At 36.2% G+C, this 18299-nt stretch overlaps 1 protein-coding gene across 2 annotated transcripts in view; it reads left to right on the forward strand.

Annotated features, from left to right (window-relative positions):
• The window catches only part of gxylt1b (glucoside xylosyltransferase 1b), a 128150-nt gene extending 111192 nt beyond the window's left edge, over window positions 1–16958 (forward strand). For both annotated transcript variants that reach the window (XM_039760904.1, XM_039760905.1), the window contains one exon: window positions 15839–16958. In XM_039760904.1, coding sequence (XP_039616838.1) covers window positions 15839–16000 — 162 coding nt within the window. In that variant the 3' untranslated portion in view covers window positions 16001–16958. The remainder of the gene's footprint in view (window positions 1–15838) is intronic.
• Window positions 16959–18299: the final 1341 nt, after the last annotated feature.

Below are 18299 nucleotides of genomic sequence, written 5' to 3' on the forward strand. Positions count from 1 at the left end.
AATGAGTTGAATAAATCAGTAGTTATGCAAGTGCAAGTGAATTCAAAAAGTATTCCAACCTCTTCACTTTCTGCACACTTTTTGTGTTGCATATTTAACTTCAAATGTATAAATTTGCCATTTTTACCCATCAGTCTACACTCAAAACATATTAAAATCAAAGTGAAAACATGTTTTCAGAAAGGTTTGCAAATTAAGTTTAAAAAAAAAAAAAAAAAATTCAAAAACTTAATCTCCCATATATATTTATTTAGTATTCATACCCTTAGCTGTGGCACTCCAAATTAAATTAATTAGGTCTAGTTCAAAAAGGTACACACCTGTGTGTATAGGTTCCCACAATTCTCACTGCATGTCAGGACAAAAACCAAGCCATGAAGTGCAAGGAATACTCTCTATTGACCTCTGCGATAAAACTGTGGTGAGGCACAGATCAGAGCATTGTCCGTTGCAGGAGATGGACATCCGGAACTCCATTAGTGGCGGCGTTAATTTTTCTCTTACTTTTATTATCCCGAGGTATTCTTGTGAAGATGCGGGTTTGTTGCATGCTGCCATTTTCTGTTTGGGAGCCCTTGAACCCGTCACCGTCGGTAATGTTACCGATGATCTTAGCAGTGAGGCAACAACATAGCAAGGGGATGGTGAAAAAGTGCAAAGTGCTTTTATTCAAAATAATCAAAAACAAAGTGTTCACAGTAAAGTGCAGTGTCCAAAGTTTAAAATGTTTCCAAATAAATAAATAATCCATTAAAACAACAATAGAACAATCCTTTAAAAACGAAGTTAAAACATTGCTGGAAGCAGTCCTTTACAATACAATTATGAGCCCTGTGCTGCTTTACACTAGCGTCTCACCTGCTTCTCCCGTTTGGGCCCTGCAGCAGGCGAGACGCTCTCTCTACAGCTGACCTTCTTTCACTTCAAAACAGGTCTGGAGGCCTCCCGATCCTGGCTTCGGTCACGCACTCATCCCAGGCTCGAGGCTTGTTTTTCACCCAGCGGCCAGGACTCACACGCTGGGGAATCCACCATCAAACCTCCCGACTCCCAATGCCTACCCGGCCTTAAGCGGCCAGTCACCCTTCACTAGTCACTCCCACTACTCGATCATTCAGCGGGAGTGACCACTACTTCAAATCCCGGGTATCGGCCTAACACCCAGGCTTCCATACAGCTGTCTGCGAGCATTCACTCGCTCGCTCGCTCACCTGCACCGGCTCTCTCTCTCTCTCCTGTGTCCTGCTTTCTCCAGTCACCTCCGTCTTTCTTTCCTTGTTCTACTCTCTTTTTTTTTTTTCTTCCCGACTCGCTCTTCTATTTAACGAGAGGGCATAGGAGCTGCAGCAAATTAGCAGCCTCAGGAACAATCACGGATGTGGGCAGTCTCTCACCTGTGCACTTAGGTGAGAAACACCCACACCGCAGATCGCCCTGAGACCCGCTACAGCCACAACCACCATGCCCCTCGCTAAGCCGCAAGTGCGATGATTATTTATTTAAAACGGGCCTTTACTGAGAGAGCTGTGGACCTACAACACCACAATCCTATATTTACCCAACTCAAGGAGGTTCTATTCCAGCATATGCAAGCATATATAAACATGAGCGGTAAGAAAGGGGCGCAGAAAAAAAACGGAAAAGAAACCCAAAGATACACCAAAGCCTAGACAGGCATCAAGTCCAAGTTCAACCTCAAGGTATGGCCTTACAGAGACTGACCCGAAGCAGATGGGCGAAAGCACAGATCTCCCGGGACCTCGGGCCACTTCATCGTCTCCAGTTAAGAGCGAATGTGCAAGTGATGCAGGTCATAATAGCTTGTTTATTCCAGAGGATCACTTGAAACTGGAAATGGCCTTGCCGTCCACGTTGCGAGCATCTGCTGCAATGGGGCTTGCCGCTTCACCTGTGGAGCACGAAAGCCGAAATGATCTGTCCGAACTGAAGGTAATGATCGCTGAGCTCAGGAAAGATATAAAGAAAGAAATAAATGGTATGCTCAGGACAAACGAGAAAACAAGCAAGAAGCTGCGGCAGGATAATAAACTTAAAGGCAGCCTTTAAAGGTATACTGGAAAAAACAGACTGTTAAAGATTATATTTTATGCTTATAGTATTTGGAGTGTATCGGCAATAGATATCTCTGTTGTAATCCTCATACACCGCTGCTGGGGGGGATTGTTTTGTTGTGGATGTGCTCTGTCTCTAGGTATGTCAGAGGACATATACTATTTGAAATTGGAAAAAATCTAATTCTCACTTAGTGGATCTGTGCAGAACTTTTTCAAAACCTGGCAGAATAAATTTTTAAAGCACTAAGGAACCAGATTCTCTCCTTTTTTTTTCTTCTCCATTTATCTTTATTCACTTATTAATTTATCAATTTACTTATTTTACTATTTTAGCTTTAAGTTTTACACTGCTGGTGATGCTCTCTTTCTCAGGGGTGGGTTTGATTTGTTTTCAATCCTGTTTTTGTAAAAATTGATCCATTTGTATGGAATGTTGTATGATTTCAATAAAATCAATATAATTAAAACAAAAAAAATTCTAAAGCATTGAGTGTTCCTAGGAACATGGTACCCTCAATAATCGTGGAACCACTGTGACTCTTCCTAGAGTTGGCCATCCAGCCAAAGTAAAAAGATAAATATGGTCAGGGATGTGGCCAAGAACACAGTTATCACTCTAACAGAGCTTTAGATGTCCTTTGCTAAGTTGGGAGACTCTGTCAAAGCGATGACTGTCTCAGCAGCACTCCATCAATCAGGTATTTATGGTAGAGTGGCTAGATGGAAGTCACACTTCTGTAAAAGGCATATGACAACTGAGAAGTATTACTCATCACCTGCCTAATACTATCCCTACAGTAAGGCATAGTGATGGCATCATTATGCTATGGGAGTGCTTCTTAGTGACAGGAACAAGGTCAGAGTTAAGGGAAGAATGAACATTGCCTTGAAGAAAACCTGCTAGTGTCTCCATGCAACCTCATACTAGGGCGACAGTACATCTTTCAGCATGACCATGACCCAAAACATACACCCAAGACAATGCTGTAATGGCTCTGGGACAATTGTCCTTGAAAGGCCCAGCAAAAGCCCAATTTTAAATGCCAAACATCATCTGTGGAGAGACCTGAAGATTTTATAGATGCTCCCCTTCCAGTCTAATAGTGCCTGAGGGGATGTGCCAGAAAGAATGGGATTATTTGCCATACTGAAAAAAAAAAATAATATATATATATATATATATATATATATATATATATATATATATATATATATATATATATATATATAATATAGGCAATTTCAGTTTTTGTTTTTTTTAATAAATGTGCAAACCTTTCTGAAAACATGTGTTCGCTTTATCATTATGGGTTAGTGAGTACAGAAAAAAAGGTCTGAATTCTTTCAGTACTGTCCACTGTATATTGTAGCCATAACTGTTTTTAATATTAGTGATTGAGTTTGTGAAATTGCTATCTCAATAACAAATGTAGTAATACATTTTAATTTCACTGTACATATTATAGTTATTATTATTCTATACTTGATTTTTTTACCATTTCATGGTGATGTATGAAAAGAATAAAGTCTATTCTGACATGTTTAAGGAATAAAGGAAATGATGCATTATAATTGAATTCTTGAAAGAATTTGTTGTATTGATTTTTGAGGTACAGATCTGTTTTTTCCTATTTTACTATTACCTTGAAAGGTATTGAAATGTGTAACTTTCATCAATGTAATTTATTTATAATCAGACTTGTTTAAATGTTTCTTCAACTTTATGGTAGTTCCCACATTTGGACCTATATTGCTACCTTTCACAAGGAAAGTCATGGATTTCAGAAATAGAAAGACAGTTGGTTATTAATACCTGTATTCAAAGAAATGCTTACAGATATAGCCAGAAGTATATGTGCATACAACTATAAAGATAATACAGTGGTGTTTGAAACTTTGTGAACCCTTTAGAATTTTCTGTATTTCTGCATAAATATAACCTAAAACATCATCAGATTTTCAGTCAAGTCCTAAGTAGATAAAGAGAAACCAGTTAAACAAATGAGACAAAAATATTATACTTTATTTATTTATTAAGGAAAATGATTGAATATTACATATTTGTGAGTGGCAAAAGTATGTGAACCTTTGCTTTCTGTATCTGGTGTGACCCCCTTTGCAGCAATAACTGCAACTAAACGTTTCTGGTAACTTTTGATCATTCCTGCACATCGGCTTGGAGGAATTTTAGCCCATTCCTCCGTACAGAACAGCTTCAACTCTGGGATGGTGGTGGGTTTCCTCATATTAACTGCTTGCTTCAGGTCCTTCCACAACATTTCGATTGGATTAAGGTCAGGACTTTGACTTGGCCATTCCACAACATTAACTTTATTCTTCTTTAACCATTCTTTGGTAGAATGACTTGTGTGCTTAGGGTCGTTGTCTTGCTGCATGACCCATCTTCTCTTGAGATTCAGTTCATGGACAGATGTCCTGACATTTTCCTTTAGAATTCTCTGATATAATTCAGAATTCATTGTTCCATCAATGAAGGCAAGCCGTCCTGGCCCAGATGCAACAAAACAGGCCCAGACCATGATATTAACACCACCATGTTTCACAGATTGGATAAGGTTCTTATGCTGGAATGCAGTGTTTTCCTTTCTCCAAACATAACGCTTTTCATTCCATCCACAAAACATTCTTCCAATAGCCTTCTGGTTTGTCCACGTGATCTTTACCAAACTGCTGACGAGCAACAATGTTTTTTTTGGAGTGGAGTGGCTTTCTCCTTGCAACCCTGCCATGCACACCATTGTTGTTCAGTGTTCTCCTGATGGTAGACTCATGTGAGAGAGGCCTTCAGTTGCTTAGAAGTTACTCTGGGGTCCTTCGTGACCTCGCCGTCTATTACACACTTGCTCTTGGAGTGATCTTTGTTGATCGACCACTCCTGGGGAGGTAACAATGGTCTTGAATTTCCTCCATTTGTACACAATCTGTCTGACTGTGAATTGGTGGAGTCCAAACTCTTTAGAAATGGTTTTGTAACCTTTTCCAGCCTGATGAGCATCAACAACTCTCTTTCTGAGGTCCTCAGAAATCTCCTTTGTTCATGCCATGATACACTTCCACAAACATGTGTTGTGGAGAGCAGACTTTGATAGATCCCTGTTCTTTAAATAACACAGGGTGCCCGTTCACACCTGATTGTCATCCCATTGACTGTAAACATCTGACTCTAATTTCACCTTCAAACTAACTTTTAATCCTAGAGGTTCACATACTTTTTGCCACTCACAAATATGTAATATTCGATCATTTTCTTCAATAAATAAATGACCAAGTATAATATTTTTGTCTCATTTGTTTAACTGGTTTCTCTATCTACTTTTAGGACTTGAGTGAAAATCTGATGATGTTTTAAGTCATATTTATGCATAAATATAGAAAATTCTAAAGGGTTCACAAACTTTCAGGCATAACTGTAGTTAACAAGTTAAAACTATTGGAATAGTGGTATTGTTTTTTTTTACTTATGTTAGGGGATGCAAGTGTATTGTGTCCCCATTTACAGTGAGTAAGCTAGATTGGAAGGCCAAAAAAAAAAGCTGTCTAAAAGCTAGGCTGGAAATTACAGGAATTTGGTGCCATTTAAGGTCAGGAAGTCTGGCATGTGTTTGAAAAGGTTGCCAAAAGCCTTTGCTGAGACGATTCAGGAAATATAAGTACCTAGGGTTTACTAAAATATAACGCCAATTGGATTTGCTATGGTTGTTGTGGGCAAATGAGATGAAACTAGAACGCCTTAGCCAATGAGCTAGCCAAAGGTTTGGCATTGCAAGAGGAATGCATAGGCAGGAAAGAACTTTAGAAATTCATACAACTTATCCTACTTTTGGCAGGCTCATTGAACATCCTTAAAAGTAAGGGCTATGTGGAATCAATCGTAACATCTTAAAATTCTTAAAGGCATATAATTAATTCAACAGAATAATTAATCACACTTCAAGAGACTACTGAAAATTCTGAGGCACTTTCAAATTGAAAACCAGAAAGCACTTTTGTAATGGGATATTGGACTTTGCAATGCTTTTGTAGGAATCCAACTAAAGCCATGCCCATATCTCAGAGTATACACTAGTACTCAACATTTGGAACCACTCTGAAATTTTCATGTTTTTGATTGAAATTGACTTTTTAATCAAAGTACCATTAAATTGATTTAAAAATAGGAAAATATAACCAAGACCTCACTAATGCTGCATATGGCAATCACTGATTGACTGTTTTAATATTTGTTATTCACCTTATGATTGCAAACCCCATTTTTAGTAGCCATTACTCCAATGTCCTAATGGTAAACTCTTAGCTTATCCTTATTTAATCATTCTTAAATGCTAGTTGGTTATTAGAGAAGCCATTGTATTTGTGTTAGTGCTTCTGAAGCTTGCCATTCTGTTCAACAAAGCAAGTAAATTTTCTTACCTTGAGTTGAACTGGCATTCCTAAAGTTCTATTCCAAGTTCAAAAATGGCCAAAATAAAAGAGATTCCAGAAAAAAACATGTCAGTATGTTGTTGTTTTGCAAAATAAAGGTTATTTCAAGCAACAGAACAGCTGATGATTCCATACAAAGGTGTCCACTACTGGCTTGAGAGCAGAGGGCACACTGGATATAATCTGGATTGAAAAAGAATAGGAGTGCCCAGATGTACAAGTACCCAAGAGGACAAGTGCATCAGAGTCTCTAGTTTGAGAAACAAATGCCTTATAGGTCTTCAGTCGGCTGCTTCCTTAAATAGTACACAAATACTAGTGTCATCTGCAGCAATGGAAAGAAAACATTAAAATGGGAAAAACATTAACAGACATTAGATGGTAGATTTCTGTGTGTTCCAAATTTTTGTTCATTTTAACATTTTATTCGCTAGTTTTTAGATTTGTCTTGTTCTTTGAAACTTACTGCATTATCTTGCTGATTTCTTAAAAAAATACTGTACATCTATTATATTAAAAAGTTTTCAGTATTGTCTGCGTTATTCAACCTTGACCACTCCCCTCCACACTGCTCACCCAATTATTACTCCTATTGCGTACCTTATTTCTCTGTACCACCCCGTGACACTCTCAGTGCTAAATTGCCCTTCAATGCAGTCGGTTATAATGGCAGGGTAGAAAAGCAAATTATGTATTCAAGAACTTCGAATTTTAGGTTGAGATAGAGAAATAGCGTCAAGAGCTGACAAAGAACGTCGAAAAAAATGAACAAAAAAGAGATGCATATAATAAAAATCAAGAGCAAGGAGAATCATCCAATAAACGAAAAAGAGAAAAATATCCCAAACAATATGTGAACAGAAATGCAAAAAAGCAACGTTTATAGAATGTAACAGGTAATGAACCGGTTTATAGTAAAAGCCAGAATAACTCTTAGGGCAGTATTCTGTGTCTATCTATTGGATGAAATACCATAATGCTGCAAAAAAGCATGAATGTCCATGTGTTCTGCCCCTTTTAGTTTATTCTATGGTAACTCATCAATATTCATGATTGGGGTGAAGATTTTAGCCAAAAACACAATAGCCAAAAAAAAAAGACATGAAACAAGTTTTAGAACAGACTAAAACTGATCTGCTGCTCAAATTGATTGGTAGAGAAAGTAACTATTGAAACAAAGTGCTATGCCGAGCACTGTTGGTTGACCATTTGCTTGTGACAATTGCTGGCAGGCTGTTGCAGCAAACAAAGTGGGTGTTTTTTGGTTTCCTAAAACTGCATGGCATAGTGCGGAAATGAGTTCAGACTAGTTGTTGCAAGCACCCATTTTCATCAAAGTTATGAATGAGTGCTGTTTTTCACTCATTATGAAATACATTTATTTCACTAATAACGATGATTATAATGAAGCCAATCACTTAGCTCTAAACCTGTAAAAACTTTGGGATGTGTATCAGGCGATCATCAAAAATATGCAGAAGGTGTATGTTCCCAATCATGACATGAGAATTGACGAAAGTTTCGTGGATTGCAAGGGAAGGCTATCATGGGCACCGATCAGGGCAGCCACGGTTGTTTGGTCACTGCTTATGTGTCTGTTGTTTTTATCAGTTAACTTTACCTTTTGCAACAAAATGAGGATTGCTTACAAACAAGATCAGCTCCTATCTATCAGGATTGGACTTTATTCATCCTCAATCGATCAGAGAAATTTACATAAGGATTTACTACTTATGAACCCTCCGACTACAAACTTGGATTCCCAGCCAAGTAACTTGCGCCTGAAGCACAAAAGGGCGAAGCGTGCCAGGTCTCTTGTGCAGTTGAGGAGCCGCACATTTCAAGCCTCTCTTTCCGGTCTAGTTTTATGTAACATCAGATCTCTGAGGTACAAAACAGACTAAATGAATCTTCTTCTCACATGTAAGGATTGTTTCCTATCTTCACCGTACTGCTTTCTGGAGACATGACTTAAGGTATCAGTTCCTGACTCCGCATTAGAACTTGCTGTTATTTCTGCTTTACAGTGCAGATGGAGATGTTGATCGTTGTAACAAGTCAAAAAGTAGTGGAGTCTACTTCTATATTAATAAAAATTGGTACAGTTATCAAAGCACTGTTCCAGCAATCTGGAACTATTTTTTATTAACTGTAAATCATTCTATTCACCTAAAGAATTTTCTTCAATAATTCTTGCTTGAGTTTACATCGCTTGAGGCGAATGTGAATGAAGTGCAGAAATAGGTGGCAGATTACATCACTAGTTTGGAGAACAGTCATGTGAATTCCCTGCTTATAGTGATGGGTGACTTTAATGATGCAAACCTAACCATCAAGCTTCCCAGATACAAACAGCTAGTTAAATGCCCCAACAGGAAGACTTTGGATCACTGCTACTACACTATAAAGGATGCATACAGTGATTTACCTTGCGCAATGCTGTGTAATTTTGACCAAGTTATGCTACAGTTGCTATCCACTTATAAACCAAGGCTAAAATTAGCTAAACCGGTAAGAAAATCTATACATTCCTGGACTGATGCATCATTTGAATCATTACAAGATTGTTTGGACTGAACTGATTGGGATTAAAATAATTGTGAAAACATTCATGAGCTGACTAACACTGTTGCTTCATATATCAGCTTCTGTGAAGAGGTTTGCATTCCTAGTAAAACAAATGTGATTTACAACAATAGAAGGTCGTGGTTCACCAAGGAACTAAGGAATCTACGTCAGGTAAAAAAAAGCCCATGAAACTGGTGATAAGGACACCAACAAACAGGCGCCAAGTGTGGGCTGAACAGTACAATCAGATATGCTAAATGGACACACAAAAATAAACGGGAACTTCAGTGTTCAACTAAGAATAGCTCCTCTGTATGGAGAAGCCTTCAGAATGTTTCAAATAACAAAAAGACATCTCCCAGTGCATATTCAAATTCAACTTAAGTTTCATGGCAGATTTAAATAACAAGGTGCTGAGTATCTATAATCCCACTGCTCCTCCAATTCTGAAGTGGTTTCGGCACAAACCACTTCTTCACAAAAGCATCACCCCTCTTACTGCTTTGCTATCAAGGAATATGATTTCTGGACATTGTTTACAACACAGAACTTCAAAATGTCATCCAGTCCTGATTGTCTCACCTGCAACAGTCAGACACTGGGCATTCACTCCTGTCTTCATAGATATCTTTAACCATTCTCTCGTACAGTGTACCATACCAGTTTGCTTTAAATCTTCTGTCATTGTTCCTGTTCCCAAAAATTATAAACTCAGTAACTACAGGCCTATTGCTGTTGCATTGGTTCTAATGTAAATATCTGAATGACTTTTTCTAACCCATCAGAAGTCTGTTATTATTGCTGACCATGGCCATCTTTAGTTTGCATATTGAGCAGACAGATTTGTGGATCTACAGTTTTCTGACAAACCGGAAACTAATAAGCTTGTGTGGGCTCCCAACACTCAGGACAATCTCTGTATTAGCACAGGTTCCACTCAAGGCTGTGTACTTTTCCCCACTACTTTATCCCCTGTACACCAATGACTGTACGTCCACTGATCCTTCAGTAAAAATCAGTACATTTTCTGATACCACCATTATTGGACTAATTACTAATATTAATGAAACAGCCTACAGAAAAGAGGTATTTTGTTCTTGTCTCTAGGTGAGCTATGAATAACCTATCCTCAATACCTCCAAAATTGTGGAAAAGATCATTGACTTTCGTAAACAGCAGTTATAACCTCACTCACTAGAAATTAATGATTCTGCAGTCAATATCATGGAATCCTTGTTGGGCGCAACTATCACAGGCACTCTCAACTGGGGCATTAACACCATTTCCATCACTAAGGAGGCACAACCATGATTGTACTCTTTATGTCAGCTAAAGAAATTAAATATTTCCCAACCAATCCAAGTATGGTTTTATAAGGCCATAATTGAAAGTGCAATCACATTCTCTGTTGTTGTCCAGTTTGGTTCAGTAACAGCACACTCCAAAAATAAATTACAGAATGTCGCATGGTCTGCTAAAAAAATAATTGGCTGTGCTCTTCCATCTGTTGCAGACCCGTATACATCTCCTGTCACTAACCATGTCAAAAGGATCACCATGGACTCTTCTCACCCAGCTCATCAGTTGTTCCAAAAACTCCCCTCTGGGAGCTTCAAGTCACTTAAAACTAAAAGTTACAGACACTTAAACAGTTTCTTTCCCTTAGCCACTTCTTTGCATATTCATGTGATACTGTATGAAGGTGTGTGTAAGTACGGTATACAGTATGTACTGTACATGTATATGTGTGCATGTGTATACACGCTACACACTAACTTTCGCTTGCACATCTCTTTTGTAATTACACTATTCTGCAACTTTGTGTATATTTTTTTTTATTAACTTATTTTAGTTATTTTGTTTGTACGGGATGTTGTGTTATGTCATAAGCAGTGTCAAATTCCTGTACATTAAGTACCGGTAAATAAAAATAATTCTGATACAGCACAGAGCATCCAAACTGGTATGATTTGGTATCAAGTTCTACATGTTGCACAAAGAAAGCTTCTGGCTACATTTGGAACTTGATATTTTACACCATTACAGGGACCAAGTAGGATGGCAAGTACAGTCAGTACATTATCACTTCATCATCTTTGTGGTCACCAAGGTAATTATATAATGATGGCAGTTTATGTTCCTCACCTGAACTGCTTGGGATTTTATTTCATAGGAAAACTGAAGCATACAGTCCTATATGTCCAAACCGACATGATCTGCCTGGTGACTCCAGTCATGTGAATATGTTTAGCAGTGTGGTGCAGTGGCTGTGTGACAAATTGGTAAAATGATTGCAATCAACTGGAGGACAAGAAGGACATTTGCCTCCTAAGCACTGTTCACAATGCAGCAACTGTCAATGTTCTTATCAAAGAAAATATGGAAGTCACTATGCCTTGCAATGTGGTAGGGTACAATGGGTAGTGTTGATCGTGCAGGTGTTTTCTAGCCTTTATTAGCAAGCAACAGAAATATTACAATAAAATCTTTAAACATTTGCTTGAATAGTGCCTATGTACATTGGTGTCTGTTTCAAAACATATCACAGAAAGTATGTATAGTAAATCTGCATCAGTACAGCAATGGACACTTTATATACCTTTTCTACTGTGATTATGTTGATGATTTGGTATTTACATGTTTCAGTTACAATAACGTTTTTTGTTGTTGAAAAAATTTAACACTTTTGGCATGGGCAGTACTTGAAAGGGACACCATTTAGGCAAAGCTTTGGTTACTGGAAGAGGTGACTGAGGTCTGTATGTGGATCCCAATGCCACAGTGCAACGAGGGGGGCACTGGGCTCTGAAAATGGCACCATCCTTTGGATGAGATGCAAAAGTGAAGTCCTGACTTCTCTAGTCATTATAAATCCCTGGACATCTTTCAAAAAAGTGTAGGGTTTATCCCAATATCCTGGCTGAATTGCCCACCACACCCTCACCCATTCTAATCATCTCCCTAATTGGCTAACTCTCTCACCCCTATACCCACTTACAGCTAAAGTGTGGCGAGCATACTGGTGCAATATTGGCTGCCATCACATCATACATATGGGTGCTACACATTGGTGGTGGTTGAAGTGGGCTCCCTCTGTGTGTGTTACATTTAAATGTAATTAATTATTATTGATAGCATTATGATTATGTCAACCATTAATAAATGAATTCCATAAGCCATCAGAAAATGTAAGCATCGATTATCTGACAAGTTACACCTAAGCTATGAGTGTGTTATTTACAAAGACAAACAGTTAAATCTTTCATGAAAAACACCAGCATCTATCAGCTATAGAGCATTTGTTTTATTTCTTTATCTTAAGCTTACAATCAATAAGTTCCTTTGTATAGACCTACAAAATCCTATTCTACCACAATGGCAGAACCTTTTTCCATTCAAAGTCCACACAAACTAAAATGTCTTACAAAAAGGTAAGGAAATATCAGTGAAATCAGACAATCTTTAAAAAGTAAAGTCAGTACATATGTAATGGGGCTGTGAGATTCATTATTTCTAGTCATGAACTGGCCTCATAATTAGTTGAGCATGTGTATGAGATATGTGTTTGTGGTTAGTAAGATAGAGGTGTGCCTTGAGATATTTTTGGTTACAAAACATGTGCCACCAAAGAAAAAAGGTTGGGAAGTGCTGTACTAGATAATGTACTTCGTTAGCAACAGTGAAAATTTGTCCCTTTCCCTCAATTGTAGAATATTTTTAGTAAGACCAATACTGTGATATAAATGTCTCATACTGCAGTTTTTTTGGCCATAGTTACCATATTGTAAGGTGTAGGTGAAATATGCAGTTTTTATTCACTAGTCATTTTATTAAAAATGTATACACTTTTTTAGAAAGCTCTGAAACAGATTAGAAATATTGTACCACTATATCAAATTGTTTCAAAGTAAGGTAAACTTTTTTGCTTGTTTAGATTAGCATGCAGTCAATACTTATTAGAACCTAAGAAAGTTTTGATGAGGACAGGCTGTCTATAGCATATAACAGGTTATAAATTTCTGTCTACCTAATGTGTCCCAACCAAGTCTAGATTTGAAGGTCCTAAGATGCTTCTTCAACTAGACTACTCTATTTGTGATGTATCAATCTTGAAAAATATATTTTAAAACAAAACCTTGCGGAAATGTTACTTTCTATCTTGTGTTACCCTTATAGTTCAGGGAGCAAGATAGATGCTGACATTAAATAGGGTACTAATATATCACATGATACACCCATTCATACATTTACTCCTTGAACTTGCTTACTTGGAGGCAATTTATAGTCATTTAACTTAGAGCAAAATGTTGGGGATTTTGAAAGAAAACCAGAAGCCTTGAGAATAAGACACAAAGTCATGTAAAACCCACACACAGGATGAATAGGCCAGAATCCTTAAGCTGTGAGGCAGCACTGCTAGACTTACTAAACCATCCTGGATAGAAAAACAGCTGTACTTTATAAACTGCCACATGCTAAGGTACAGTGCATACTGGATAGTTAAATTAATTTTAATATTAGTACAGAATTTGTAATGATAGAAATAAATACAAAAATAATACCTAGCTAGCAGGTGGTCATGAAATAAATCATTATACAACTGCTGCAACATCGCTGAATGCTGATGTGGGTGTATTTTAATGATTCTTCATATTTAGGGTTATGAAAGGGTTATTGTGGATTTTCACGTGAATATATTTTGTTCATATACTACATATATTGGTATTTTGGATTCTGAAATATGAATTTTGAACCCGTTACCAAATAAGATTTTCCATTTTGCAGTTATGTAGTTTTATCCTGATTTCAGTCAGTTTCCATTAATGCATTTGTTTATTTTATTAGCTACTACTAGTTATATATTATTTCTGTCATTATTAATTGTATAATGAACTCTGTATTAGAAGTCATTTAGCTGTCTGTGTTGCTCCATGACTTGTGCAAGACTGTGCTGCTGACCACTGTGGCACTGTACCATGTTATGATGATAATCATTAATTAATTACTTATATTACAAAATGGTTATACACAGCAACTGATTTTTCTGTTATGTTTTACATATTTTAAATGTGTTAGGTCTGTCCTCAGTCTTAGTTTATGTAGACTTCATAGGTTGAAAGATATTTCCTTCATAGACATAATTTCTTCATAGTAAATTCCCTGCATTCCTGAGGTAATTGTAAAAGCAATGACTTCATCACGAATTACTATGGAGTGCTACATATCGGTTAATGGTTTTGCATAAATGAATGGATAGCTGACGACATGGCATGCGAATGACACCTCTACTGGTAATAAATGAGAATTAAGTGTTTTTGGCATAGTATATTTTTTATGAAAAAATATGTTAGGTTGGATTTTTATATTATGAGTGACATTCCTGTGTTGCCATTGCCAATTTTGAATTCTTATTTGATAATGGGTTGATCATCTTATTTGTTAATAATGTTGCTATTTTCCCCTTTTGTTTACACAGTTATCCATTCATTTTCAAAGCTGATGCTTTTGATCAGATTTTAGGAAGGTGACTCTCACCAACCTGTTTTTCCCCTCTACTTACAGCTTTAGTTGTAGATCATAGTTCTATTGCTGCAACTCCATTGCGGTATGATATTGTACTGTTTTCCTGAAGAAGTTTTCTTTTTAAGCTAGGGTTACTTTGTTAGATATCAATCAAGTAATGAATTGTTTCTACATTTTAGATGGATGGTAGTTTAAGCCTACGTTGGTAGGTATAATTTGCAGTATAACTATTTTCTGAGTTTAGGGCTATAACAGGGCATTTAAGGTTTCTAATTGAATAGCCTAGATCATTGCTATTGTTGCTCCCCATATTTATATATCTGTAAATTTATCATAATTTACTACTTAATGATTTTCTGTGTCTGTTTAGCATGTAGCATTTTAAAATGAAATCCATTTTTCCACATAAAATATACTGAAGAAGACTTGTTTTTAATTACTTGGATAATGTGATATTTTTGTATTGGCACACATTTGATCATGTAAGGAAATAAATAACCTGGAAGATGGAAGAACAATTTTATTTACTATTTCCAGATAACTTCTCGTCACCAGGACTAAAATTATGCTACTAATAAAGTATTCTAGCATTATATCACTGTGCACACTGAAGAGCTGTAAAAAAAGCAGAGCTCATAGTGCTTTTAGAAGCCAGGATGCTATGTGGATTATACACTATTATCCACATAAAATCAATAGCAGACAGTAAATGGTGCTTTATTGCTGGTTGATGCTTGCATATAGTAATAAATGATTGTACTTTTAGTGACCTAATGCTACACCAAACTGAAGGTAAATGAGTTCACATAAAAATGTAATTTTTCTTTATTTCCTATGAGCATTGTAAAAGTAGTTTCATCATTGGAAGGAAAATTACTTTGATGCTTTATTCATGAATATGACTGGAAAGGGCCAGTTTGCAACAGTATGATAAATGTTTACTATTGTATTTAAGGCACTGAATGACTGGCTATAGCCCTGAGAAAATAAAACCAAAGAAGGTTTTTCATAAGGAGCTCTTAAGTTTCTGAGTAAAGCAGTGGTTAGAATGCTTGACAATATGATATAGCTATGTTTTTCTCGTCTGTAACCAAATATCTTGTATAGCACTCAAGTAAATGGACAGAATTTAGCCATTTCATTATGTTATCTGTACATGCTCTTCTTTACTGAAATGGTACCTTAATAGTTTTTTTTCTCCCTCTCCCATTTTTTTCTTTTTTTTTCAGTACAAATTTGGAGACGACCCATTTCATTTTCTTTTGTACCCTTTGGAAAATAATTTGCTGCAAACAACACACACCTATTGTGGGAGAGTGCAAAACTTGTTTACAAAGCAGCTGCAAAAAAGTATTCAAAAAATTCAAGATACTATTCCTAGAGTAAGGTGATATTTACTTGTTTTCAGGAATGTCAGTGCTGTCTTGAAAAAAAAAAACCTTCAAACCAAGATGTAAAATGAACTATAGACCTCAACTAAAGTCCTCCTGAAGATGACCAAGCAGTAATAAACCAGCAGATATGTAAGGAAAATGTGTATTTGCTACATGAAGCTGTGAATGTAACAAATGTCAATTTGTAAACGCACTAATCTTGCTTTGCTGCTGGAAAACGCTAATGTTTACAATATTTGAGGTCTTATTCAAAAGCAGCTAGGAGTTGGTAAGTTTTTAAACAGTTGACAATCTGCACATTAATAATGTATGTGTGTAAGTGTTTTGACAATCATTGTTTGTTTAAAAATAAATAGCAAAAATAACAGGAAGTAGGAAAAAATACTTCTGCAGTAATTCATTTAGAGTATACAGCATTATAGTCAGTTCGTACTGAAGCTTCATCCAGATACAGTACATTCCTTTTTGACATACAAACAAAATTGTAATGGTTTGCAATGCTGAAATGGGGAAGGTAATATTTAGCACATTTATATTTAGTCTTTTTTCCAGCAATATTCATATATGCTTGAATTGTATTTTTTGTCACTCTTAATGTGAAGTTATTATTTTAATTGGAGTATTTTGTAGGTTTTAAATACATTGGAAATCTGACTTTTAATTTTTTTTTATGTCTTGCAACCAGTTAAAAATAACCCTAACGAGTCTGATTAACATTTTCAGTGTTTATGATTGTTTGCAGTAAATTTAACTTGCTGCTAGTTAAACACCAAATTTCCTAGTATTGACCATCTTTCACAGATTACCAATTTAGGAGTGTGACCCTGTTATATTCTATAATATACAGTGGTACCTTGAGATACGAGTTGAATTTGTTCCATGACCGGGCTCATAAGTAAAAATGCTCGTATCTCAAATCAGTTTTCCCCATTGAAATGAGATTAATTCGTGCCAGCCCCCAAAAAACCACCCCAATTTTTTGATAAATGTTTTCAACTTAAGAAAATGTATTTATAATGAACAAATATTGTATACAAACAAAATAAAACCTAATACATAAAAGAGAATCTAAAGAAATACACAGATGTTGGCGGAGCCGATTAGCGTATTGTAATGTTTTTTTCTTTCACTTCACTTTTGCTTAACTTAATTTTCTTCTTCACTAGTTTTTTTTTCTTTTATGCCACGGTTTCATCACTTTCATTCTCATGGCATTTCAATTGAAACCTATCCAAGGTGCTTTGTTTAGTTTTGCCCTTCAGAATGTTTCTGAAATGTGTTGGGCAAGTGTCATTAAATAGCGCCGCTGCATGACCAGTTGTAACTTTTTCAGGGTGTCTTTTCTTTAAAGTTCGAAACTTTTTCCCATATTTCAAACACTTCATTTATCTCACTTTAAGAGATAACCTCCTCCGCGATACCGCTCTCCTGCAGAACCTCCGTATGTTGCTGCGTCTGTAGTTCTGTCAACTCCTCCGTTGTCAGTTCCTCGGAATGTGCAGCAACAAGCTCTTTGGCTCGTATTTCGAATTTTGGCTTGTAACTCAAGGCAAAAAATCGACTTAGTGATGGCTCATATCTCAAAAAACTTGTACATTGGGGCACTCATATCTCAAGGTACCACTGTATATGTATATAAACAAAGCAGTGGTGTATATAAAAATCTGTCATAGGTTTCATGTTTATATGTTCTTTTATACAAATAATAGCTAATATGTAAAATATTTTACTTGTTTATGTATTAAAAATGAGGTTTGATGAAGTTAAGTTTGAAGTGATTTAAATGTTTTAAATTGCACTAAAATTTTATTTAAAAGCCTATGTAACAAAATAATTTGGGGTAACATTTTAAGTCCATTGCTCAAATACCAGGATTTGTCTCACATAAACATGTGGATTAAATGTTTTAGTGCTTAATTTATACCATATAATTGTGCAGTGAGCTCAAAGGTAAAATGTAACATTTTTCAAATCTTGCTTTTTTGAATAGTTTTTAATATAGGGATTAAATAAACATTTGTCTATAATGAAAAAGCCATAGCTGTGTGATGGTTCCAGCCTGCACATCACTTGCAGCGTGTACTGATATCAGTAGAAAGGATTGTCTGAGTCAGTGAAGAGATTAAAGGCGAGTCTTGTGTTTAAAAGTAAATAGCAGTTAACAGCTTAAGCCAAACACTTTTACTTTTTTGCACATTTGTCGATATATCCTTAGGTTTTGTTGATTGTGATTTGACATTTAAGCATTTCTTTGTATTTTAATATGATAAAGTGGACTAAATGCAACATAAATACA

The sequence above is a fragment of the Polypterus senegalus genome, chromosome 8 (genome assembly GCF_016835505.1).
Source record: "Polypterus senegalus isolate Bchr_013 chromosome 8, ASM1683550v1, whole genome shotgun sequence".
NCBI classification, from domain to species: Eukaryota; Metazoa; Chordata; class Cladistia; order Polypteriformes; family Polypteridae; genus Polypterus; species Polypterus senegalus.